This window comes from Eptesicus fuscus, chromosome 13, assembly GCF_027574615.1.
Source record: "Eptesicus fuscus isolate TK198812 chromosome 13, DD_ASM_mEF_20220401, whole genome shotgun sequence".
Classification (NCBI taxonomy): domain Eukaryota; kingdom Metazoa; phylum Chordata; class Mammalia; order Chiroptera; family Vespertilionidae; genus Eptesicus; species Eptesicus fuscus.
In genome coordinates, this window is record NC_072485.1 from 46772289 (window position 1) to 46799392 (window position 27104).

General features: G+C 46.7%; 1 protein-coding gene across 1 annotated transcript in view; it reads right to left on the bottom strand.

The window, feature by feature from the left end:
• Nucleotides 1-27104, bottom strand: part of TRIM66 (tripartite motif containing 66) — a 43275-nt gene that overhangs the window by 11459 nt on the left and 4712 nt on the right. Inside the window, exons 2-10 of the mRNA XM_028159897.2 lie at nt 17576-17679; nt 16033-16180; nt 14773-14905; nt 14332-14448; nt 13002-13116; nt 12295-12441; nt 10309-10426; nt 7244-8151; nt 4531-4692 (exon numbers count right to left, since the gene is read on the bottom strand). Coding sequence (XP_028015698.2) covers nt 4531-4692; nt 7244-8151; nt 10309-10426; nt 12295-12441; nt 13002-13116; nt 14332-14448; nt 14773-14905; nt 16033-16180; nt 17576-17584 — 1857 coding nt within the window. The 5' untranslated portion in view covers nt 17585-17679. The remainder of the gene's footprint in view (nt 1-4530; nt 4693-7243; nt 8152-10308; nt 10427-12294; nt 12442-13001; nt 13117-14331; nt 14449-14772; nt 14906-16032; nt 16181-17575; nt 17680-27104) is intronic.

Genomic DNA, 27104 nt, shown 5'->3' on the forward strand with positions numbered 1-27104 from the left:
CAGAGGTATTTTGGCCAGGCCATGGTAAGGAAATTTAAGACCTACAGGCAAGAACCTATTCTCTCATGGGCCAAGAGACCTAAACAAAGAGCTTGAGTTTGGTCTGTGAATTAAGCCAGGCTAGAGCTAAGGAGACAGGTTTCTTAGAGGGAACTAGATTCAGGGAACAGGCCTGGGGAGTGTTTGCCTCGATTCCTGAGTACAACAGAAAGCCTCACTAGGCACTTTGCTCAGGAACATTCTGAGCAACAGCTGCTCTCAGGGCTAGGCAATGAGGAGAATATGGTTGCTGAGGTTGAGAACCCATGATCTGATCCATGGCAGTGGATTTGGAGACTAGGAAGACAGGATGCCTAGTATTTTCTCACTTATGCCAGGGTTTAGACTGCAGGGCTGGGGAATGTCCAGCCCATGGGCCATATAAGGCCCACAAAATCATTTGGTCTGGCCCTGCCAAGCCATTAGGGATGAGTTAATTAAATGTTTGACCAAATATAGCAGGCTTTTAATTGATAATTTTATATGGCCCACGAATAATGTTATCCAAATATCCAAATGGCCCTTGGCAGAAAAATGGTTCCACACCCCAGGTTTAGAGTATGGGTTTAAGCACATCATTTCCCATTTCTGGGTTTTAATTCCTTTTCCACAGGTTAATGTGAATCTCACTGAGTTGTAAGAATCAAATTTAGAGCTCAGGCATCAAAGTGCTTTAATAATGGTAATAAATGCTATTTGTATGAGTCATACTCCTTTACTTTCTGCATCACTCTTAATCATCTGGACTACAGGAATGCCTACTGCTTCAGTAACATTTACTGAAAATACATCCCAACTCCTCTCAAGCCATGAGCAGCATCCTGATGGCTCAAAGTTCTGTTAGAGATGTGGGGCCACGTGATGTGCAGAAGAGAGATCCCTCTTGCTGGTGAAGTGGGGCTCAGACAGGGCTCCCTGTGATGCCGCCAGGTTTGACTTCATGAGAGCTTTGTGTAAAGGGGTGTCTTTTTCAGCAGTCGAATCGTTCAGAAGTATGAAATGGAGCCATCAAATGTCTTCCAGTTTCACTTGGGAGGTAAGAGGTTCTGCTGCAGAGCTGTGTCCATGGTCTTTCTTCAGAGTGGCTAAACCAAGACTAGGAAGCATAGGTAACAGCTAGTGTCAGACAAATGTCAAACTTCATTCAAAAACATCCTGGTGGATTCAGGGAAGGTGGTGGGATAAAATGCTCCTAAGATCGCAGAGCTCAAGCCACGAGAAAACCCATTCTGGAACTTTCAGATCTGCTTTTAGCATCATCTCATTTAGTATCAAGTCCTAGGTACTTGTGCACAGCAGCTGTGCTGTAACCACAATCTTCCTTGGGGTGATATGAAGCCAGTGAGCAGCTCAGAGCATGAAAGAGTCCCATGGAACACACAGGGAGGTGCCCGGTGCCATAGGTTCCTCTGGTGTGTGACCTTCAGATAGGCTTCTGACTTCCCTGGCACCCAGGCCAGTACAGGCTGAGGAGTGGGCTGGAGGCTAAACAACCTTTAGCAGATAAAGAAAACCAAGGCCAAACTAGGCTCCTAAGACCTCTCCCCAGCAAGGCCTCAGGCTACTTCAACGATTATAAGGACAGGAAAATCCAGCACATGAGAGGCCAAATGAAGTACTACCTCCTCCACTGCAGTCCACAAAGAGAGAAAATTTAACCTAGTCACTAACACAGGGTTGAATAAGAGACCTGTGCTTTGGTCATAACACTGCCAATAATCAACTGTGTAACTCCTGGATGGGTCTCAGTTTCCACATCTTTCAAAGGGGAGCAAGAAAGTGGCTTGCTTATAGTATTTCTAGATAAACAAAGAGATAAAATGGAATAATCCTGTAAAAATCTATAGAAAAGGCAGAAAATGCTATACAAAATATTATCATTTAATGATGATGCTCAAAATGTTATTTTCATACCCTCCACCTTGCCCAATTCCAGGCTCAAGGCAATGACTGCCCTCAAAAAGAAAGCCCTTTTTCCTATTTAAGTAGCTTTGTATTTAATTAGGACTCTCTCAGTCAAGTAGACCCAAAGGGTCCTCTGGGCCAGAATGGCAACCCTGAGGTTCCTTTTTCTGGGAGTTCAAGCCATAAAGAAGTCTATAAAACATCTGAAAAATTCTAGGCCCCCTGCCCTATAAATTTCTGCATGAGCCCAGGATAATAAGGGCCATGGCAGCTCAAAATGAGAAGTTAGAGTTCCTAGGACCTTCACTACCAACCTATTCATGGCTCATCTCCTTTCCTTCCTCTGTCCTGTGTTTAGGAACAGAGCTGAGACTCGTTAAACAAGCAGTGACATTTTCTGCATGACTTCTACTACCACTTGAACACAGGAAATTCCCATGCTTCCTTCTGAACTACTGATATATATAGCTACTTGCCTTTTGCTCATCTTCTAATGCAGCTTCCACAGAAGACCATCAACAGTTCAAAACTTAACTTTTTTCTCCCCCCAAATATACCTTCTTCCCATGCTTCCATCTCAGTGAAAGGTAAACCAGGGGGACAAAACAGACCTAGGTGTTAAGCCAAAAAACATTATTTCCCTCACTTCCCATAGCTGACCAGGCTCTGAGTACAAAAAGCTCTTGTAATCTGATTTCTTGAAATCCTTGCTTCCTCTTTAGCCCCATCACTACTGACTTCATTCAGCCTCTCCTATTTCTCCTCTGTACTATTTTGGTCTCCCTTACTGAAGCTAAAGTGACTTTTCTAAAATTTCATTCAAACCAGATCCCTCCTTGCTAGAAATTCTTCATTCACAACCCACAAGACTGGATGCCAACTCCAGAGCTTAATTCACAAGGTCTCAGACTCTGGTTTCACTCCCATCCCCCAGTACATCTCATGTTCCTACCAAGCCAAATTATCTGAGACCCCCTAAGGGCCCTAGGCTTTCTCTCACTTCTGGAGCTTCCTACTTGCCATTGCCTTTGACTATTTATCCTAGCCCCTCAACCATTACCTCTTTCACTAGCCTAACTTGTCTTTCAAATCTCAGCTCAAAATCATGTCCTCTAGGAATCTTCTTGAACAGTCCCTCTTCCAGGGTTAGGTGTTCCTTCTATATTCCCCAATAGTTATCACGGCACTTTATCATAATTGATTGTTGTTGCTTAACTGTCTAGACTGTAAGCTCCAGTGTGAGACTATTCACCAATGTGTGCCTGACACCTAGCAAAAATATTTAGCGCATACTAGGAGATTGATATATATATTTTTAACATTGAGTGAATAAATGTTTGGATGGATAGGCAGTTGGCCTAAGTAAAAGAATTTAAGGACCCAAGTAGTAAACCCCTAAGAGCCACAAAGGGCCTATTTATAGCATTTCGATGGCCTCTAGGCCAAAGCATTTCAACAGGTAGGACAGGACAGGCATAAACCAAAAGCCACTGATACCAGAGACCTATCCAGACTTCAAGAGTCACCAGGGATTTCTAAGTTAACGTTTCATTTTGGCCACCCCTTACCTTTCTAAATTCTCAAATATTACTGAGATAGATTGACCTAAGCATAGATGGCACTGGTGCTGCTAGGGAAACATGGTGAGGGGGTAGGTACACAGAAAAACTGTGTACACAGAACTGGGGCCCTGGGGCAGAGGGGGCAGACTGGAAGGATACAGAATAGCTGACAGAGCTTCAGGTGCAGGGCTAAGTGGAGCACCAGTAGGGCTAAGGGCACCGGACCAGAGAAGGCAATAATATGAAAAGGGCCAAAGTACATAGGGAGGGCTGAGTGGAGGGCATGACACAGTACTGAGGTTCCAGCTAGGAGGATTACAGGGGTGGGGGGGTTAAGGACAGGGGGAAGAGTAGGACAGCTGAGGAGTTGTGGGGTTCAGTAAATGAACACTTCCAGCAAGCAGGGAGGTGGGTGCACAGGGAGGGCTCCAGTAGCTGATTTTTAAGAGATCTCAGTGCCCCTAGATGCCCAGGACATCTCAGTACTCACCTAACAAATTCCACTGATTCTAATTCCAAGGCCAATCAATGTTGGGTTGTGGAGTCACATAAAATATTTTCACCATTTCCACTGCAGAGAGTTTTGTTCAGGCTTTGGATTCTGACAGATCTCATTTTAAATAAAACTCAGCCCTTTTGTCTACTAGCTCTAGGGCCCTGGACTTACGTTTCCATAGCCACATAATGGGGATGCCCACCTCACAGAACTGCTGGGAGGGCTGAGATGCTTGTGAAGCACATGCACAGTTCTAGGCACAGAGTAAGTGTTCAGTAAACTGGCTCTTGCCCTTTCTAAATGAAGTTTAGCTGGTCCCATTTTAAGTATCTATGTGGGGGTGGAAATGGGGTGAGGAGGACTTACGTTGCTGACTCATTAGGACAGAAGGCATGAGTCAGGGCTGTGTAACTTCCAGGGATGGAACAGGGACACTCCTCCCCCCGCCCCGTCCTCCTCATCCAGCTCCTGGGGGTCTTGGCTACCAGCGGGTCCCACGTGGTTAGAAAAAGCAGGCTCTGTTAGTACCTTTCTCACCACATTTGGAGAGGAGTGCTGGGCAGTGTTGTCCAGTGAGGGGACACTGTGAGGGGTTTCTTCCCCAGATGACTGGGGCAAGTTAGCAGCAGAGTTCTTGTCAAGAGAGAGAGCTGGCTTTGGGACTTCAGATGCTGGGGGCTCATCTGTAGCCTGTAGAAGAAAATAAAAACTTGGGTGGGTTTCACTGCAGAGAGTAGCTGCAGCAGTAGCAGCAGCTGCAGTCAGGGTTAGTGCCTGCCCTGCACTCCCCCTTACCACCACTGTGAACTGCTTAAAATTTTTTCAGAAAGAAAGATACTCTTATCTAAACTCTTCCTAAGATATATCCTAATAACAGTCTTAGGATTAAACCCCAGTGGAGAATTCTGAACTAACTCTGTCATATTCGCCTTAGCAGTCATAACAGTTATGACTTACATTTAGCTTGTGGTCCTCTATGAACCCTAGACCCTTCACTGCCATGATGAGGATTAGTCTATATCCCCTCATAGAAACTGACCTCAGAGGAAAACTTTGAAACATGATCTAAAGTTGAAAGTACTAAGTATTAATGTGAGGCCTTTTATCTTGTAATGAAGTAAAAGTCTATAGAGCTGCTTTGAAGATAGAACTGTGATTACAGATCTATAGGAGACACCACTATGAGAAAAGTGAGAAGTAGAGAGAAGAGGGCTGCAACAGGAAGCTCTGAAAAAAAAGAAAAGCAAGAGTTAGGAATGAAGATGTAGAAGGCAGCAGAGGTCCCAGAGGCTGCACCTCTTCGATTGGCTTTTAGCTGAGAGAAGCATTCATCATTTCCCAGGGAGAAAACAGGCCTCTTCTGTGGCATTCCAGAGTCCACAGACCTGGACCCAAGATTTGGTTCTACCACTGTGTTTCATGATCTCAAGGCAAATTCCTCACCCTCTTTGATCTTCCACTTCTGTACCTATGAAATACAAATGGTAATGCCTCCCTAACAGCATTGTTGATAAGTGATGCACTGTATATAAAACATACCTAGCTTAGTAGGCTTGAAGTAAGTTTTAAGCCTATAGCTATGCAGTGGTGTAAAGATGCTGCCCCAGTGCTATATACAGATCTTGTAACATAAAAACCCACACCTGGGCCCGGGTGAGGCCACGTGCCCCTGGGTCTGGGAGAGGCCAAGCGTCCCTGGGTCCGGGTGAGACCATGTGTCCCTGGATCCGGGTGAGGCCTCGTGCACCTAGGTCCAGGTGAGGCCACGTGCCCCTGGGTCTGAGAGAGGCCACGCACCCCTGGGTCCGGGCGAGACCATGTGTCCCTGGATCAGGGTGAGGCCTCGTGCACCTAGGCCCGGGTGAGGCCACGTGCCCCTGGGGCTGGGAGAGGCCAAGCGTCCCTGGGTCCGGGTGAGACCATGTGTCCCTGGATCTGGGTGAGGCCTCGTACACCTAGGCCCGGATGAGACCACGTGCCCCTGGGTCTGGGAGAGCCCAAGCGTCCCTGGGTCCGGGTGAGACCATGTGTCCCTGGATCCGGGTGGGGCCTCGTGCACCTAGGCCCGGGTGAGGCCACGTGCCCCTGGGTCTGGGAGAGCCCAAGCGTCCCTGGGTACGGGTGAGACCATGTGTCCCTAGATCCGGGTGAGGCCACGTGCCCCTTAGTCCGGGTGAAGCCGTGCCCCTGGGTCCGGCCGAGACCAAACCAGAGGGAGTCGGACCTCCGTTACCACCATTTGTCCACCATCCAGAGCTGAGGGGTCAGTGCTGACATGTACACATAAGGAACTGGTGGACACTGAAATTGGGTCTCAAAAGAACTGTTGGTCCAGAAAGAAACTCACTACAGACTGATCCATCTGCCTGTCAGCATAACTATTATTGCTCGTCTCACATTCAGTTCTCATAAGTATATATCTAGTGACATATGATCTCGCTCATCTAGGGGAAATGATGAACAACATAGACTGAGGAACAAGAACAGAACCAGAAGCAAGGAGGCATCGATCGGAATATCGGGCCTCAGAGGGAGGATAGGGGAGGGTGGGGGGAGGGGGAGAGTTCAACCAAAGGACTTGTGTGCATGCATATGAGCCTATCCAACGGTTAAGTTCAACAGGGGGTTGGGGCATGCGTGGGGAGGGGGGGGGATGGTAATGGGGGGATGAGGACAAATATGTGACACCTTAATCAATAAAGAAATTAAAAAAAAAAAAAACCCACACCTGAAACCTGTATGTTCATGTTGACCAATGTCACCCCAATTTAATAAGTAAAAGAAAAAAAAGGATGCTGCTCACTAGCATCTAATGCATATCCTCCTTGCTCTTTAAGTTCTCCCTTTCCCCTGAGATTCAAAAGTTCCCAGCAAGGAAAGGGAGGAGGTTACAAAGGTAAGAGACAGCCTCTCTCTGCCATGGCACTGGCGGAAATCCAGCACAGATCAGAAAGGCCTAGTCATGAACAAGGTTCCGGTGTCACAGAAGAGGACAGGGCTGAGTTAGGCCACTCTGGAGAGTGGTGAGCCCCGTTCTATGTTGGGACTAGATGCTATGTTCTCTGGAGGTTCCAGAGACGGGAGGTGGAGCCCAGGGCAGTCTTGAAATGTGAAGGTTGTGCTCAAGGCCACCCTCAGGTGAAGAGACTGTGTTCCTGTGCCACCCTGTGACTGGGAGGCTGTGTTCCTGAGTGCTCCTAGGATTGGAAGAATATGTACCCCAAGCCACTCTGAGGCTCACCTGTGCGGCGGCGTCCTCCTGGGTCTGGGACTGGATGGGGGCTGGCTGCCTCACGATGTAGTTGATCTGCCCCACAATGGTTTGCTGAAGATGCTGAGGTGATTTGGTCTGACTCAGTTGTAGGCTGGGCTGTTGAGCCTGAAGGAGAAGCTCCAGGTCCTTCTGCATTTCCTCCAGCTCAAACTTGTGGTGCATTATGTCCACGTTCTGGGAACAGGCAGGCCCAGGAGGGTTCTCATGCTGACTAGAAGCCAGGTGCTGGGATGGAGGTAGAAGTGGGGGTGGCTGCTGCTGGGGTGGGGGTGGCAGAGGTAGTGGAGGCGGCAGCTGCTGCTGTGGCTGCTGCTGAAAGTGGCTGAGCTTCAGCTTCTGGTGGTGGCCAAACTGGACTTGAATAGAGGGTGTCTGTAAGGTGGGCTGGGCGTGGGCTCCAGGCTGAACATCCTGCGGGGGGACAATGCACACGGGCTGGGAGGTCAGCTGATGCCCCAGCCGCTGGGATGTGCTCTCCGGCTCCACGGAGGGCTGGGTTTCCAGCCAGGGCTGCAGCAGCTTTGGTGGTTGAGGGTTGCAGGGCAGCTCTTTCTCTCTGGGTAGCAGGGTGGAGCACTGCAGTGACCCCAGCTGCTGGGGCACCACCTCAGAGGGCTGCCTAAAGCTGTGAGCTTGGTGTATGCTGGGTGGGGGGACCTGGCCTTTGAGGGAGGGCGAGACGGGGGAGCAGTGGGAGCAGCACACAGACGAGGAACACAGTGCTGGAGAGTGGAACTTGTGTGAGGGGTGGCTAAGAGTCTCTTGCTGAGCTACTGGAGACTGGTGGCTTTGATAAAACGATGATGGTCCCTGTAAACTTCCATAAGCATGGGTATCTGTCCGAGACAGTTGTCCACCTTCTGTGGTTATACAGCCTGGAAATTCAGAATAGAGACAGTTTCCAAAGGTAACCTGCAGTTGTTCCCTACTTGCTACCTCCTGCTCCTGGGACCAATAGACATCATTCAACAAACCTATACCAGGCAGAAATTAAGAAATTCAACCCCTGATCTCTAAGACTCAGTCTTAAATGAGACCAGTAATTGAATCTGTATGGACCAGCTTTGGGGGCCTGGGACATTTGAGAAATTAGCACTGCTTTTACCAGATGCTCATTCCTGACTCTGTATCCTACTAGAGAAACAATGGGCGCCCTCAAAGAGAACCCATTCTTTCTTTTCTTTTTTATTGTTTAAAGTATTACAAGTAGTAGTACATATGTCCCAATGGGGATTGACCTCCCCCTGGCCTCCCCCAACCCCCGGCCCCGGCACAAGCCCTCAACCCCCTAGTATCTGTGTCCATTGGTTATGCTTGGAAAACTGTGGTACTTCTACACAATGGAATACTATGCTGCTGTAAAAAAGGAATTCGAACCCATTCTTTTTTTAACAAAATAGCCTGACAGAGACGGAGATCCCCCAAAAAAAGTCAACATTGGAGATAGGGAGGGAATGTGCTAAGAAGTAGCAAAGAAGAGAGAGCCATCCCCAGGACAATGAGCAAGTCTGCAGATACAGATCTGGGGAACTGTGTGTGGAGCAAATAAGGTGCAAGAGAGTGGGGAAGCTCCAATGCAGCTCAGTGCCAGGGATCAGCACTGGCCTCTAAGGTCCCTGGCCTGGCACATGAGTAAATGGTATCTATTGCTAGCTCAGTCTAATGGCTTCTTTGGCTCAGTTGTTTGTTTGTTTGTTTGTTTGAATATATTTTTATTGATTTCAGAGAGGAAGGGAGAGGGAGAGAGAGATAGAAACATCAATGATGAGAGAGAATCATTGATTGGCTGCCTTCTGCACGCCTCCCAGTGGGGATGGAGCCCGCAAGCCAGGCATGTGCCCTGACCAGGAGGAATCGAACCTTGACTTCCTGGTTCATAAGTTGACGCTCAACTACTGAGCCATGCCAGCTGGGCTTAGCTCAGTTTTCATAAGACTTATTTAGGGGAATACTGAGCAACTTGAGGGCAGGAGGTGTTTTATTCAACTTTGGTCTCTTAGTGCCCAAAATAAGACCTGACCCAGAGCAAGGGTCCACCAAAGGTCTGTTGAGTTAAACCCAAGAGGAGATGGCAGCAAAATAAAATCCTAAATATCATTCATCGTTCTGTCAAGTTCAAAAAAACTTTCAAGAAAATTAATAGCCCAGATGAAGGCAACATTTGGTTACTAGTTTAATAAACCAACCTACAATTAGGTTGTCAACAAAGACACAACCACAAGTTGTCTATATTCTGCCTAAAGACTGAATGTCAGCAACTTATTGCACCAGGAAAAAAATGCACAATATCATGAATTATCTGCTTACATCTCAAGTCCACAGAGTGTGCACAACATTCACTTTCTCTCTCTCTCTCTCTCTCTCTCTCTCTCTCTCTCTCTCTCTCTCTCTCTCTCTCTCTCCTCTTCTCTCTCTCTCTCTCCCCTCTGCGCGCTCTCTCTCTCCTTTTTCTTTCCTCCTTCGCATTTCTCTGCTCTCTATCTCTTCTCTTTTCCTCCTCTCTCATTTCTCTCTCCTCTCTTTCCTCTCTCCTCTCTTTTCTTTTCTCTTTTCTTTTTTCCTCTCTCCTCTTTTTCTCACTTCTCTCTCTCTCCCTCTCTTCCTCTCCCCCCTCTCCCTCTCTGTTGCTGATATACCCGTTTGTGCCCACACAGGTGTACACCTTGGTATAACCACAGAGACACAGGTTCACCTGCACTGCCATACGACATTCTGTAGAGCAGGGCTACTGTCTTGTCTCCTCTCCGCAATAAAACCAAGGTAACAGGGACATTCATACAGAATGTGAAGCTCAGATTTCAAATGGCCCTGTTACAAAAGTCCTATATAGCCACTGGTATTTAAGCTGTCCACTCACTCATACCTTAGCTCCACTCCCAAGAAAGGTTTGCTGAATGATTCCACGACCTCTGGCAGTCTCAGGGAGTGCTTTCTCTTGGGCATAAAAGCTGACCTACCCAGTAAGCTAAGCAGACACTTTATATTAATTCTTAGCAAATATGTAAAAGCCCACAGGGTAGGCCCTGGCTCACCAAGGGAAGCCAGCTGCTTGGTCCAGAAGTTAGGCTCCCAGGTGAATCTGATACTCCAAGGGGAGCCAGGATCTGTGTTACAATTTGTCTCCAGCAATCGCTGCATCTGAAACACAATCTGACAACAGCACCAAAGTCATTTCTTTGGGCATCTTGCTCCAGAATGACAATTCCCTCTCCCTCATTCTTTGAACAGGTTGAAGGGCTCAAAGCCATGGTTCTTTAGACTCAGGTCTTCTGCCATATGCTCATTTCCTTGAACCTTAGTATCTCCATATTCTTACCCTGCCTACTCACCACCTCTACCCACCTGGAACTCCCTCCCATTCCCCACTGATCCCCTTCCTCTTATCGAGGCTTCTGAAATCCTTACATTCTTATTTCTTCCAAGCCTCAAATAATTTGTAATTCCTCTCAGTTGAAAGTGATAATAAGAGCGTTAGGCCTTGGGTAGGTGTAAAGATTTTAAATAGTCACTGTGGTAGTGAAAGAAGAAATCGACAAGAAAGGAAGTGACAAGAAAAAGGACCGAGGTTCATGATCACTGACCCAATCCCAGATAACATGGTTTTGGAATGGCTGCATTGCCCTAAGGTTAGGCATTGGTGGTGGGGAGGAATTAGGGCACAAGTGACATTATTACTGAAAATGATGAAAAGCTGAGATGGTCTTATGGATTGATGGGGCAGGCTTACGGAGCTCAACGAGGTTGAAGAGCCTACTCTGAAAGAGTAAGAACTAGTTATGATCAGGTAATAGGTTATTGGAGTTTACAGTCTCATAGGTAAAATGGTTCTTATTATCACTTTCAACTTCACAGAGGACAAAAGAGACCATAACAGGCAAACTCCCCCAAACTTGTATCCCTCCTACCTCCAAACTTAACTACATGAAAGCTGATGCCTGCCTGTCCGCTATCTCACAGGAAGGGAACGCCTCTTATGTTTAAGGTGAACCAATTCACTCTAGACCCCACTTCGTTCTGCCTTCTCAGTATGCTCACAACTATTTTCAACTTCTCCCAAATAAATGCATGCAAACATTTTCCCTATTAAAAAAAAAAGTCAAGTCACCTTGTCAAGCTAGCTTCTGGATTCCCTTCTTTTCACTTCTGTCTCTCCTTCACCTTCCATTCTCAGTCCCCTTGTTCTAGCTTTTAATTCTAGACTTTGCTAGAATTTCTTTCAAAAGATCACCAGGGACTTCCTGATTCCCAGATCTCAAGGTGTCTCTTCACTACTCATCCTGATTCACCTCAGTAGCAATTATAACATTGACTACCTGAAGTCTGAAATTCAGTTAATTTCTGTGTACCACACTCTCCTATTTCTCCTCAGACCTTTGCTTTTCACTTTCTTTCAGTCGTCCTTTTCCTCTCTGCTGAAATTCATGGCATTTCCCTGGGTTCCAGATTTATTCTTTTCTTCTTTCATCACACACTCTTCCAATGCGATATTAGAGATATCCCACATCTCTATCTCAAACCCTTACTTTCCTTCTGACTTCCGGACCCATCTATCAATACAGATTTTGGATATCTCCATTTAGATACCCTACAGGCATCTCAGATTCAAGATCCTCTGCTATATGCTCATTTCCTTGAACCTTAGTATCTTCATATCCTTCTTCTGCCTCTTCATCCAAATATAAACCCCACCAACTTCTCTCAAAATCCTTGCTCCTGGGCATCACCTCCTCCCAAGCTCAACACTTCGACATCATCCTCCACTTCTTTCCTCTTAGCCCCCATTTAAACCCAAATAATTTTGTAGGGGATGACCAGCACACCAATAGTGTTCAGGATAATTTCTAAATCTGTGACCTAAGGCAAATAACTACAGAATTTCCCAGCTGAGTTGCCTAGAGGAATGTTGCCTGCAGGATGATTTCAGCACCTGGGTTCTTTGCACTGTGGGGTTTGGTAAAAATAATGGCATCCACTTACTAACTCAAAAGCAGTGATTGAGGAGTTAGAGTTCTTCTTACCAGCTCTTTGCTGAAAAGGAAAGGGATACTGGTTTTGCTGCAAACAGCCCAATTGATGAAATTCTGCACATGCTCGAACTGACGGTTGAGCACCATGATGCTCTGTAACTGCTGCTCCAGCTTCCGTTTTCTCTCGTTAGTAATGCCCTGGGTACAGAGAGAGAAGACAGAGTTCCTGATCCTATTCTTGGACTGCAGTCTACCTGGTTGGAAATCTGGTGGCCTGTGTGTGTCAGTGTAAACATTGGTGGAATCAGATGAGACTGCACCCGAGAGGAGGAAGGCAGGACAGAGCACTACCATGGGCTGCTGAGGGGTGGAGGAAGGGAGAGAGAAAAGAGTGGGCAGATTTTATAGTGCAAATATGGAACAGGTGATAAATGAATGAATGTCTTCATCTCTTGGGAATAACTTGATGAAGAAGGAGGGTTGTTTTATGACTTTCTTCCAAGGCTATAATGCTGCACAACCCAGGAAGGCAGTTGCCTCAGAGCCATAGTTCTGATGGGAGTTTGAACTAACTTTCCAGCCTTTAATGAGCCACCCTTCCCAAATTAGACTGAAAATTTTAAGTTACAGGGAGCAAGAAAGAGCACATAAATTCCAGCCCAAAAATCTCTGCGCCATGGACCCAGTTTGATATGTGTCTGGTTTCTGACCTAGGGAGAGCACAGAACCCACCCACTGGCCCATCTGTCCACATATACCTCCAACTCTTCTATGAGCACGTTGGCCTGTTTGTTCAGCTCATTCATTAGAACCATCTTGGCCATTTTGATCTGGTTTTCCACCTTCCTGTGCTGATGCTTCACCTCAAAAATCCTGTAAACAGGATGGGACATAGCACAGTGAGCCCTATGAGGGCTTAGAGACAGCAAACATAAGAGCCAACAACCTGGAGGCTGCCCATTGAGATCAAGGCCCATCAGGTACCAAATATAAAGAAACAAGAACCTTCCTCACCAACCCACTCTTTGGACAACCCAGACCAACTGAGCTAAGTGGGCCAGTGGCCCAAAGTTCAACCTGGTTTTCTGAGGTAAACCTCAGGTCAACCCAGCAGTTCAACAATTCACACAGACTAGAGGCAGGATAGAGTAAGTATGAGTATGACTTCATGTAATCTATTGTCTAAAAAGGAGAATGCTCCACTAAACAGTGCCATGCAGTAAAAAGAGTATGGACAGAAACAGAAAGTGATTGCCAAGAATTGGGGATGTTGGGGGAATGGAGAATGACTGCAAATGAGTATGGGGTTTCTTTTTGGGGGTGATTAAATGTTCTAAAAGTAGATAATAACAATGGTTGCACAACTCTATGAATATACTATAAACCATTGAATTGTGCATTTTAAAAGGGAAATATTATGGTATGCAGATTAAATCTCAGTAAAGCTGTTAAAAAAGAAAAAAAGAAGAACATGGGCTTTGAAGTCACACAGACCTAGCTTCCAAACACAGCTTGATCACTGACTATGAATTCAAACAAATCACCTAACTTCTCTGAACTTCAGTCTCCTCATCAGTAAAATGGTGTTAACCCAAAGGAATGTAAAAATTGAACAAAATAATGTATGTATGATGCCCAATCCAATGCATGCCACATGATGAACTCTTAGTACCTAGTAATTCCTCTTCCTCGTAAAATACTAATGATTTCATGTCATGTGTAGATTTCTGCAGAAAACATTTGGAAATGGGTGATAAAGGGCAGATTACCACCTACTATCTGTACCCTAGGATAAACAGGACTCTCTTCCCAGTTATCTACTCTGTGCCCTTGTTCTCAAGCACCAACCTCTGGCTATTTCATGGCTACTTTCACAAGGCATGTGCTTTGGCCCAGACTCACTCTGATCATCCTGACCTAGTTTGGTCCCATTCACTAAGTGATGACCTGAAGCCCTTTCACTGGCCCTGAGACTTCTAAGGCCAGGACATATGCCTCTGGGACATATGCCACATCTGCCTAAAGGCATGTCCAGGGTGTGAGGGAACAGAGCATTTGCCGAGTTGACAAAGGGCTAGCTTGTGCTACCTGTCCTCAATTTGCTTTGCAGATGTCTGCAGGCTGGATTTCTTATGAGCCACCTGTGTAGTCACACTTTCCAGAAGCATCCTCTGATTTTGCAGAACTTCTTCAAGATGTCTGCACCTACAGGAGGAGGCAGAGAAAAAGCTGAGGAAAGCTGAGTTTTATTCTGAGCATGCCAGCCAAGCAAGAATCCCCACAGTGCGTGTCTCAGCCAGGCCGACGGAGGCTGGGATCACATCTAGGAGAAGTCAAAGATACTGCAGGCTCTTGGCTTTTTAGCTCTTCTGCGAAGAATCCCCAAACAGGAGCAGAGAAAACTTCATCCCAGGGGCTGAAGGTTGGCTTAGGCAGGCAAAGAATTTTGATGCACCACGAGCCCAACACTCTACAAGTAAGAAGTCCAGAGCCCTCCCAATCCCCCTTTGAGCATCCAGCCAACCTTACCTGTGTTCTTTGTGTTCCACCATGAGGCATCTATGGCATGTGAGCACATCACACGTCTCGCAGAATAGCTTGAGCACTTCCTGTGTGTGTAGAGGACAGTACAAGGCGAAGTCCCCAGAACCACCATTCACTCCTGCCAGACAAGATGGAGAAAGTGGGCTTCTCTTGCTCAGGAAGACCTCTCAGTTAAGCCCCACCGAGCAGGCCTTGGCCCTCAATGGGACCCTCCATGGACACAGGGGAGACACAGAGCTTCAAGGATAAGTGGTGCAAACAGAAGAGGCCTCTTGTTGGGCCAATGAGGTTCCAGGAGCACGAGGAATGCTGCTTAGCCTAGCTGGATTTGCCCAGCTGGCCAAAAACAACCCCCCTATCAAGCCCCGGGCATCCCACTACCTGCCAAAGGCTAAGGAAAGTGTTTGTTACTATTGCAGCACATGGATCACCTGCAGGATAATGACTCCTCTAAAATTCAACTTAAAACCCTTCATTAAACCAGGATTCAGTGTGATGGGGCTGAAACCAGCTACCCAGCCTCACCAGGCTCAAGGCCAGATCACATGGATCATTAAATCTGATTCCTGTGGCCCTAGTCGATTTGGCTCAGTGGAGTGTCGGCCTGTGGACTAAAGGGTCCCAGATTCAATTCCAGTCAAGGGCACATGTCCAGGGTTGCGGGCTCGATCCCCAGTTGGAGGCGTGCAGGAGGCAGCCGATCAGTGATTCTCTCTCATCATTGATGTTTCTACCTCTCTCTTCCTCTCTGAAATCAGTTTTTAAAAAAATATTTTTTTAAAAAATCTGATTCCTACGGATATGACAACAGTAAAATTCCTCCCATGGTATAAGGGCCTTGGGAAAAGACTTTCAAAAAGATTGTCATTGAAAACAAAGGGTATTAGACAAATGGACAAGCCCTGATACAAGCTGTTTAACTAAGTAACTAGAAGTGAAACATGACTGCTATACATAGAGGTGAAAGTAAGGAACTCATGATAATTCAAAACTTCCATGATAATTCAAAACTATTCCTCCCTGCTCAGGAAGACATCTCACTCACACTCACCCACTCCCACCCCCACCAGGGTGAGCCTAGAGTGACTTACACTGTGACTGTGATTCTGGAGGAGACCACCCCTACCGCCACCGCCACCGCCACCAGCAGCGGGGAAACAAAGTCAGAGAGCTATTCTCCCAGGATTTTAAGGTTCAGCACTGCTTAAGGGCATGTGAGCGGGTGGGGAGAGCCAGCAGTGATACCTGGAGATCCCTTCTGACCCGGGGGGAAGAGCGGACCCCCAGGAGCAGGGCCATGCTGGTGCTCTTCCGTGCAGGAGCTGCAGAGCCAGCGGTTGCAGTAGGTACAGAGAATGTGTGCCGCCCTCTTCTCCTTGCACTCGGAGCAGTTCTGGAAGCAGAAAGTTCTGGAGTTATTTGGGCCTGCTTCTCTGAGCAGTAAAGGCTCTAGGGCCTGGGGTCCTGCAGAGCTGTTCCTCCACTAGTTTGCAGTGCAGGCAATCTGGAGAGCTGCCTGGGAACGACATGTGGGGGCTTGTGAAGAAAAGCAACCTTTGTGACTAAAAGAAGAGTGGCCTCAGGGACTATTAGCACACGTACCTTGCTGAAGATGAGGGTACCCAAATGAATAAGGCTCACATAGCCTGACGGGTGGCAGACATTCAGAGTAACGCTGTGATAAAGGATGCACCTAGCGCTAAGGAAGCAAGGGGGAGTTTCCAGGGGCTCCATCTAGGCGAGGCCAGGAAAGTTCTAAAGAGGTGACATTTGAGTTGAATATGGAATGACAAGTAGAAGTTTATCAGGCAAACAAGAGAGGAAAACGAGAAAGCACAAGCATAAGTCAATGTGCCTGCAGAGAGGAGGAAGCTGCGGATGTGGGGTACACAGAAAGATGATTGTATACGGCCAGGAAAGACCAAGCACAGGTCAACTCTCAGAGTTAGGTTTCCACACCTGAGGCTTGCTGGGCCCAAGAGTACCCAGTCCTGTCCTAATCCAAACGTTCATTCATTTGGTCAGCAAATACCTTGCAGGGCTGATGTAAAGCATGTGGAGAAGACATCTGGAAAAAATTAGCATGTCTATTACTGAATAATATAGGCCACTGAACTGATGTACGTTCTAACAGCTTTCTCCTCACATTGGCATCTGAAAAACCCATAGCAGGGGGAAGAAGAGGAGAAATACTACAAGTTTTACTAATTAAACTATGAACTAATTAAGGGTAGAGAACATGGGTCTCTGTCTGCCTAGCACCCAGCGCAGGGCCTACCACATGCAAGATATTCAATAAAAATTAGATACAGGAGCAAGTAAGTAAATTGACAAATGAATAAAATGTAGTGTTAAGGATAACCTAATGGAGAAAGGAACAAAAGGAGAAGCAGTCAGTAAGTAATGTGAACTTTCAGAAACTCAGGTTAAAGGTATCAGTTGTTAAATACAAGAAAGACTGATGAACCCATTTAACGCAGTCTGCTGCATGAGTTTCAACTCAGGGGTAGAAAAGAGAAAATAAAAGCTCAATACGAATATTTTTCAGTAAGAACTGTGAGAATGAGGAAAAAACTCCCATTTTGCTTTCCCCAACTCAAACATTTTCATTTTTTTCTGGATAGATGCATAGAAGGATGGACAGACGGACGGACGGACGGACGGATGATTAGGCAAACTGATAGCAGGGTAAGAAGGTGGATGGAGTGATGAATAAATAGACAGACTTATCGACAGGGGTCCCACAGGTTTCTGATAAGGATCAGCTGCTTCTTGGGGCCTGACTTACCCTGGCCATCTTGAATTGCTCAGGAGAGAAGCACTGCAGAAAAAAATGTTCAGTTACATCCCTGGTAGGGTACACTCGCTTACACCCAGGACAGGAGATGAGCTCTGGGAGGGGGGAAAAAGATAGCAGAGTCAGGGCAACATGGCAGATTATACATAAGGCCTTGACATGAGGCTTTCTAATATACAACCACCAAGGTATGTGTCAATACCACTTGTGCCAAAATTAAGTATGTCTGACACCATAGCCTGCACTTTCCACCTAGGTACTCTGAACATGACCATTCCCTTAGGTGCCTGCCCTACACACCTCTTTACAGCCTTACCTTGGTCCTACCGCCTTCCCCCTCCCACAAGCCATTCTACTACAGGCCCAACCCTACTCTGGTTGATAATAACCTGCTGCTCCCACTCCTCTTTCCAAAGCTCTGGGAGCCCAGCAAATCTCCAGGGAACCAGTTTAGACTAGGGCACAACTCCAGCCATTAAGAACTACTTTAGGCCCTAACCAGTTTGGCTCAGTGGATAGAGCGTCGACCTGCGGACTGAAAGGTCCCAGGTTCGATTCTGGTCGGGGGCATGTACCTTGGTTGCAGGCACATCCCCAGTGGGGAGTGTGCAGGAGGCAGCTGATCGATGTTTCTAACTCTCTATCCCTCTCCCTCTCCCTTCCTCGCTGTAAAAAGTCAATAAAATATATATTTTTTTAAAAAGAATTACTTTAAAGATCTCAAAGCAGGGGCTTCTGAAAGGACCTAATCAGAGAAAGGCACGGCCTTCCTGCCTGCTCATCAAGGAGGTACTTTTCTCTTGTTACAGCCAAGACCAAGTGGTCTGCCTTTGGGGCTTAGAGTGCTTCTGTAGGGCCTTCTCCAGCTAGTGATGTTGGGTGCAGCACATATATGTGTGTTTCATCTGCGAACATGCACAACTTGTCCTAACCCCCTCCTCCCAGAGAAATACAATCATCTTCAACACATTCCTCAGCATAATGGGCTCCTGAACTATATAAGTGGTACCAGACTGTCCTTCCACCCCCCGAAACTATGGTGCTCTTCAGGCCCACCCCCCGAGCAACCAGCTCACCAGGTGCCAGGAAATGAGCTTCCTGAGCAGGACCGGGTTCCTGTGTCCAAGGATGAGAATGGCATGGGAAGGGGCTGCCTGTGGCAGTGAGTGCTGCTATACCACCACAGTCTAGATTTGCAGTAAGACAAATGTAAGCCCAAACACCAGGTTTACCACCCAATGACCTTGGTTGGCAACTCATTTAAACTCACTTAACTCCTTTGTGCCCCAGTTTCTCTGTATGTAAAATAGAAAGGGAAAACAATTGCTATGGGAATTAAATTAGGTAATACTTGAGAAAGCACATGATCATTCATGAATGTTGACTTTGAATTCGAAAGATTTCTCATATCCCATTCATGGCAATGACCTCAATTAGCAACTCTCCCAGATGATGAAAATCAAATAGTCTGAGAGGTAGATTAAAAAAAATGTCAACAAATTCTTCCCCTCTGTGTGCCCATGCCCTTCAAATAAGCTACTTCAAAACTTCATGGTTAAAACAACTAAACCATTAAAAGGTTGAGTCTGTTCTCCAGCCTTTGAAGCTAGGCTGACCTAGCTTGCTTTGACCAAAAGAACGCAGCAAAAGTGACAATGAACAAGTTCCATGCCTAAACCTCAGGTGCCTTTGTATGGTTCTGATCCTGCTCTCAGGAACTCTAAGACTCCCACACGAACCTCGGGTTAGATTGCTAGAAGATCAGAGGCCGTGCGGAGAGAGGTCTCGGTTGTTTCAGGTGTCCCACCTGAGCCATCATAAGCCAGTTAGCTCCAATTGACCCACCAGCTGAACCCAGACACAGGAATGAGCACAGTTGAGATAAGCCAAGCCCAGCTCAACCCAGCCAAGAATTCCTGCCCAAATGCCAACCTGTATAATCATAAATTAAAATTTAGTTATTTAAACCATGAAGTATTCCACAAAATCAGGAAAAATAATAGTTTAATACTCTTCCTCCACCCATCCTAGCCCCCCTCCCTCAAATTTTTAAAACCTCCCCCAGCCTTCACAGAGCCATGAACAGAACCGAGTCTGGAATCTCCTAGTCTCTTGCCCATCAAGAACAGTGGCCAGAGATGGAGAGGGATGCTCTCCACAGGTGGTCTCATCCAGGGGAATCAGGTGACCGTTCCTCCCTTCTAATCTCTGGGGAGACCCTACTCATCTATCCCTAGGTCAGAAATGCTGCTCTAATCGTTGAAAATTTCCACGAGGCTTCCAACTCCATGGTACCAGAGGCCCACACATTAGTCATACTAACACAGCCTCATTAGCATCATAAAAAAATAACTGAATAGATCAGAGAAGCCCTTATTACACATCCTCTGCCTCCCTTGGCCTTAAAGGCCCAAATCCTCAACTTGGTTCTCAGGCCCTTTCCAAGTTGGCCTCTCTCTCGCCAAATCTCTAGCTTCATCTGCCACACACCCTATGTCCTTGCTATGCCCCAATATCTCTGCTATCTCCTGAATACACCAAAACTTTGCATAACTGTTTATAAAAGTGCTGTTCCCTCTCCCTGAAATACTCTTTCTTGCTCCTCTTCTTTTCAGATAAACTCCTATTCATCCTTTCAAACCTGTTCCAAATGGTCTACCTTTGAGAAACAGGGTTGATTTCCCTTGGGATAAGTTAATTATTCCCTCTTCTGAGTCCCCACAGCACCCTGAACATTCTTCTAGTATAACAAATATCACATAGCATTCTATCTGTTCACATGTCTGCATTAAAAAATAATCCACAATTGGTACTAAAAAAGATTGTATGAATTTTAGCAAATTGGGAAAAATTAAGTTTCTATTGGGTTTGAGGATTCCACGTGTATTCCTTGCACTCACAGCCACTGAAAGTAGTAAGAAGTCATCTGCAAGTGTTCAGGGTGACAGAAAAAAAAGCCAGTCCGGAGGACAAAGGCACCAGGTCTGATCCAGAGCAGAGCTGTGGTGCTTGGGAAAGGTGAATTGGGAGATGTGGGTTCCAGGCCCAGGGCTGGCACTATCTGTGTAACCTTACATAAGTGACCCCCTTTCTCTGAACTGTACTTTCTACATCCTTAAAACGAGGGAAATGGGAATATCAGGGAAGTATGGATTATCCAACCCTCTTCCTCTGCCTACTGCAGCCAGGCTTCAGAAATCTTCCCCTGGGCAAGATGGGAAGGCACAGAGAGCCAAACAGCGACCTGGCTATCAAGTCAGCAAGGCAGGAGACAAGCTGTGGGCTCGGCCCACCTAAAGAGGGGCTGCTGCCGCAGACTGCACGGATGGGAGACTGTGGGCCCAGAGTGAACTCAGAGACATATGTTATCTGTCACAACACTTTGTCCAGAAATTCTTACCTTCCCTCAGAAGGTGCTAACCCCATCAAGCTGTATCAACCTTGAGCTTTTTTTTTTTTTTTAAAGAGAATTCCCCATTTTTCAACGAGGATACAAAAACAAAATTTGTTAAGACAACTGGAATATATGAACTCTTAATTATCTAAAATGATCAAACATCTATAATATTTAACATTAATCTGGTTATTAATACATATATAAGTCACATGTTACATAAAACATTATTTAGATATATTGTTTTTTTTCTACTTGAATTATTCAAGCAACAGCCTTGAGTTTCTATGTCATACATGGGAACATCAATTCTGAGAAATGGTCCAAATGTCACACAACCATCCCGGGAGGAGGTGGGGCGTCTGCTTCTAGAGTGAAGAAGGCATTGGCCCCAGAGGTCCTCCTGGGGACCTAGCAGCCTGGTAGAATGGCTCGGAAACCCAAGGATGTTCAGTGGAACTGTTGTAAGAGTGAGCACTTCTAGTCTCTAGGATGTTATTCTTTACCACTACTCCCTGTACCAGGCACTTTACATGTGTTCTCTCATTTAATCATCAAACCACATCACCTAAGAAGTAGCCATTGTCTCCATTTCATAGTTGGAGAGACTGAGGCTCGAAGAAATTGTCACCCATCAAAGATCATACAAAGCAAGGGCAGAACTACCATTGAAACCCAAGTTTGTCTACCTCTAAAACCCAGCCCTTTTCACTATGCTAGGCTCCTCTCTAATTCAAGTGTAAATAAAAAAGGTAGCCCTAGCTGGTTTGGCTCAGTGGATAGAGCATCAGCCTGAGGACCCTGGTCCTGGGTTCGATTCTAGTCATAGGCACATGCCCGGGTTACGGGCTTGACCCCCCAGTAGGGGGCGTGCAGGAGGCAGCCAATCAATGATTCTCTCTCATCATTGATGTTTCTCTCTCCCTCTCCCTTCCTCTCTGAAATCAATAAAAATATTTTTAAAAGGTAATTTTATTTTAATCAAGTAAATACTTCATAAGTAAAATATTCCATAATAACGATCCAACTCTAATGATGACATGGAAACAGCTCTGGACCTGGGAATCCAGGAGAAACTGAAATCCAGCCCCAGCTATGCTTAAAGTTTTAAGAAATGTGATATTTGCAAAAAAGGCAAGTGAAGCAGAGTTTTTCTGCCTGGAGAAAATAAATGTGGGGAAGTTTCATTCTACAGACCAGTGGTTCTCACTTTGTTACATGTCTGAATCATATGAGGCACCTTTAAATATCCTGATGTCCAGTCCACATCCCATAGCAATTAAATCAGAGTTTCAAGTGATAGGATCCAGGCATCAGTATTTTTAAAAATTTCCCGGGTGATTGCAATATACAACCAAGTTTGAGCCTGATAGCTCTGTCCCCTGTACCTGGCCGCTGAGAAAAGCAAGCTCACCCAATTTCAAAGAGGGTCCAAAATGTTAGAGATTCTAAATGCCGCTGGGATGCAGTTGCCTTCTGACAGAGAAGAGCGAAGGCCAGATGCGCAGCACACAGAAGGATACCCTGATACCTAGGTACCCTGAGGGTTGGCAGAGAGTTGGCAGACATTTTGCCTCCACTAAAGAACCGATGAGCAGGCTTAGGGTACAGCCTGGGGTTTGGCACTACAAGACTGCTACAGGGTCCCAGAGAGTGTGCTGAGCCCAGGACGTAGTGAGGCAGCAAGGGAAGGTAGTCCACACTTCAGACATGAACAGCAGAGCCAAGGCAACCTGGGCACCAGGGGGTTGGGGTGGAGAGAAATGCCAAAGAGGTATCAGAAAGCTAGCATTGGGTCAGCTCAGCCCACCAAGTAGGGACACGTACACCCCAGGTACATAAGCCTGAGCTCAGTGCTAAGCAGCCAACCCTGTGAGGGTTAAGAAGCCCTTCATTCTACAGCTCTTGTCCAGGGCTCCATGAAACTTTGCAGCCTGGGCGCAAGCTCTGACTCCAACAGAGTGGCATCCTCTGAAGCAGCCTGGTGGTCCTTTGCCAGGTCTCAAACGCAAACCCAAAGCTGGACAGACCTAGTTTTCACTGCTCATCTAGCCAATTCCCTTATCATAGAGAAGATGACATGCAGGCCCAGAGAGAGGGAGGAACTTAGCTAAACACCACAGAGCCCTTGTAAAACACAGGTGGTATCTTGAACCACTGAGCAGTCCCTGGTTACCTCCACAGCTACAAATAAGACATTCTACCTCCCTATGCCCCTCTCAGTCACTGTACAAGGAGAAAAATCAGTCTGTTGTATCCTCTGGTGGGCTGGCCATCCTCACTAACCATTCCTGTCCTCCCACACAAGAGCAGCTCCAGAGTACTGGGGCAACAGCTAAGACCCCCACCACACAAGTCCCTGAAGCCTTCCTCCAGCCCAAAGCTCAGAGCAGCACCACCTTTGAGAAATACATTGCACCCACTCCCCAGATGCCCAGTCCCTGCCAGAAAGACAGCTTTTGATCCTAAGTGATTGCTGCCCCTGCCCCTGCCCCTGGCTGCCAGCAGGCTTACCTATGGCCCTTGCTGCCCTGTGATTAGATCAACACCTGGGAGAGAAGTCAGAGGAGCGACAGGTGAGCCCACCACAGGTCCCAGAGGACGGTGCTTACCAAGAGCCCAGGAACACCCACCCTGCATGCTGCAGCCAGCTGGGCTGCAGGGCCTAAGCCTCGGGGAGCTGGGCACTGGGTGGGGTAGGAGGGGCAGCCTGGATCCTCTCCTCCTTTCTCTGAAGGATCCTCAGCCAGGGTTGCATTTCTCCAGCTCACCTGAGATGCTGCTGCAAGAAAGGGCTTGGATGACTCCTCCTGTTCCTGTTTATCTCGAAGGCACTGCAGCAGTTTTCCCAAACTGAACAGCAAGAGGGAGACCTCAAAGAGGCGACTCTCTTCCTAGCTGCAGCTCCTTCCTAATCCTCTGGGTGCCTTGGAATAGAAGCTCAGAAGGAAGAAAGGAGATTTTCAACTTTCAGGAACTAGCTCTGTCGCTCTCTGCTCAGCTCAGGAGGCCATCACTCTCAGCCTTTTAGGACTCGATCCAAAAATCCTTCAGCCCTCCATGTTCCCCAAAATGACAGTGCTCATGTATGGCTGGAACCTGCCCGGATCCGGCAGCTCATTTAAATAGAGCTCATCACAACAACAGTGTTGGTGGAGAAGTGAGTAGCTGCAGGGCCCTGGGGACCCCCTGTTTATACGTAGGAAGAATGATGCAATCTGGGTATCAAAATAGCAATCCAGAATGGAATAACAGGCTCATGCAGCAGCGGTGCCTGCACAGCCAGAGCTCAAGTTGACACACTCTGTCAGCCCCACACTGCTGCAGCACGCAGATGCCAGGCACACACTCTCACCGCATCATTTTTAAAATCAGCAGGAGCCCGAGATATCCCTCTATGCCCCCAGCACTGAAGGAGGGTGTGTGGGGGGTCCTTCGACAGACATTAAAATCTGTCTCCTACACACTCACCTGCTCCTGCCACTTCACCTGAAGTCCTTATCCTGTGACGTCACAGTCAGTTGCCATAGTGACCAATTGTCCGTCACAAGTGGAGGATTAGGACTTCAGATGGAGCAGACACACATTTAATGATGCACAAAGGTCCTGGGGTGTTGCGGGGGCGGGGGAGGAGGGTGGGAGTCCCTAGGCAGCTAACTCCACCCCGGAGGGAGATACAGTCATACAGGAGCAGGGAGAAAAAAAGCGAAAAGGAAAAACAGGATTGAACTGAAGCAAAAAATATTAGAATGGGGCAAGACTTACACGTACAAGATAATTGCAAAAGTAGAGAGTACAGGAAAATTTCAAAAGCACAGAGGGGGAGTGGCACAGAATGAGTTTGGTAATTAGCAGGACAGTAAGCGCCTGAAAGGATCCGAATGCTAAGCGAAGGAGCTTGGCCTTTGTCCTGAAAGGTTCTGGAGAGAGAAAGAGTTTGGCTCGGTGATTATTTTGATGGACTGGAGACAGGGGTGGTCAAGGGAGAAGGCCTGGGTAGTTGAGCATTAATGGGACCCTGAACAAGGTAGAAATGGAAAGAAAGGGACAGAAGAGTCATCTCAAAGAGAACTGATATAATAGAACCAAAATGGAATATTAGGGGGAGTGGTGGTGTGTGAAGAAAAAGAAGTCAAATGGATGGGCTGTCAAGAGCAGAGACAGGTAACAGGAGGACGAAGAGGGCAGTTGCCAAATCCCATTTTACCTGTGCTCTCCTTTCTCTGGCACCCACAGCCTCCTAAGATCGGGCCTCATCCTGCCTTGCTGGATCAGCGATTCACAAATCCGGAGGGACCAATTGAAATTCCAAAATCAACCAAATCCAAATCTCTTAGGTATAGGTGTGGAATCTATATTTTCACCAAGTTTCACAAATAATTCTTAAGCATCCAGACCAGCTCTGGTTCAAGTACCTACGTAATATGGAACCCAATGGCCTGGACAACTGGAGTAGCCTCCTAGCAAGTCTTTGTGCATCCAGTCTTGTCTCCTCCAATCACTCTTCTGAGGCAGAATGACTTTTTAAAAATATAGATAGGATTATATTCCACTGACCAAAAACCTTCAATGGTTCCCCACTGTCTACAGAATAGCTTAAATTGGTTGAGGCCCATCACAATGTGGCCCTAAACTTCCTTTGGAGTCCCCACTTCTCTCCTTCAAGCAATCCTATATTCTAGCCAAAATTAACTCCTTCCTGTTCCTCCTGATCTCTCTTCTACTTTCCCCTTCCTAACACTTCCCCTACCTGTAATTCACAGCCATATATTTTTGGGCTCTGCCTGGATCCTACACAGCTATTTCCTTCTTGATGTCACCCACAGGTTCAAATCCCACCCAATTTCCCCAGGCAGAACTTAAAACAGGGGTCAGAGAACTACAGCTCACCTGTTTTTGTAAATAAAGTTTTATTGGGACACAGTTATGCCCATTCCTTTCCATATTGTTTATGGTGGTTTTTGTGCTGCCATGGCAAAGCTGAGTAGTTGTGACATGGTCTATATGTCCTGCAAAGCCAAAAATATTTACTGTCTAGCCCCTTAACAAAAAAGTTTGCTGACCCCTGGCCTAAAGCAACAACCACTTAAATTGTTCTAGCCTCACACTTTGGGGTTCAGTTCTGGTAATGGGGATCCTGCTTATTCTCAAGTCAAACCACATCCCTATGTGCTCTAGTTCTGATAACGGAGTCACATTTGAGCTGGACCTTCAGTTTGGGGTAGGGTGTTACTAATAAGGAAAGGGCATTTCAGGAAGCAGGAACATCATAAACAGAGGATTCAGATGTCAAAATGTGAGGACTCTTGGGGAAAGATTGGTAAAGCTAGGTCATAAAGAGGGATGACAGGAGATGAGGGTCTAAAATTAGTTTGGGGTCAGACTGGAAGAGTCTGGATGCTAAGTTTCTCTTCTCAACTGCAAGCAATTGGGATTCTTTAAATAACCAGAAATGCAGGCCCAGGATAAAAGAGAGTAATCATCAGGGTTGAAGCTAGAGAAGTTGGAAGAATCACCCACAGAGGCAACAGGTAATGAAAGATCAGGCTGATGGATCCAGGACTGTGCTGCAGGGCCAGGCAGCAGATCCGAGCCAAGAGTCAGAATCTGGGCATGAAGACCAGATCACTGGCTGAGATTGAACATGAAGGGTCCACAACTTTCAGAGCCCATGCTCCTAGGAACCACCCAACTGTGAAACAAGCTTTTTGTGCCAGATAAAGAACCCATGGTGGAATGCAGAAAGTACAAGTAGGACAAGTAGGATGAATCTGAGCTCATCTCATCTGACAGAGTGGCACCTCTATCTCTTTTCACTTCCAATCTCAAGAGTCAATCCAGGGACTGATGCACTGACATACTCCATGCAAAGCCACTGTCCCCATTTCCACCTGGGCCTGGACAGAGAGACAGTGGGGGAACCAAGGGCAGCAGAATTCTTACTGTAGGTCTGCAGTTCCTACTGGCTCTCAAGCCCAGGCAAAGCCCTGGACTGGCAGGCAAGACAGCTGTTTGTTGTTGTTGTTGTTTTCTGGTTCTATAAGTGATTAATTATGTGATATTAAGCAGGATTCTAGCCCTTTCTGGACTCCTGATGCCCCATTTATGCAGTGAGGGGTTACAGAT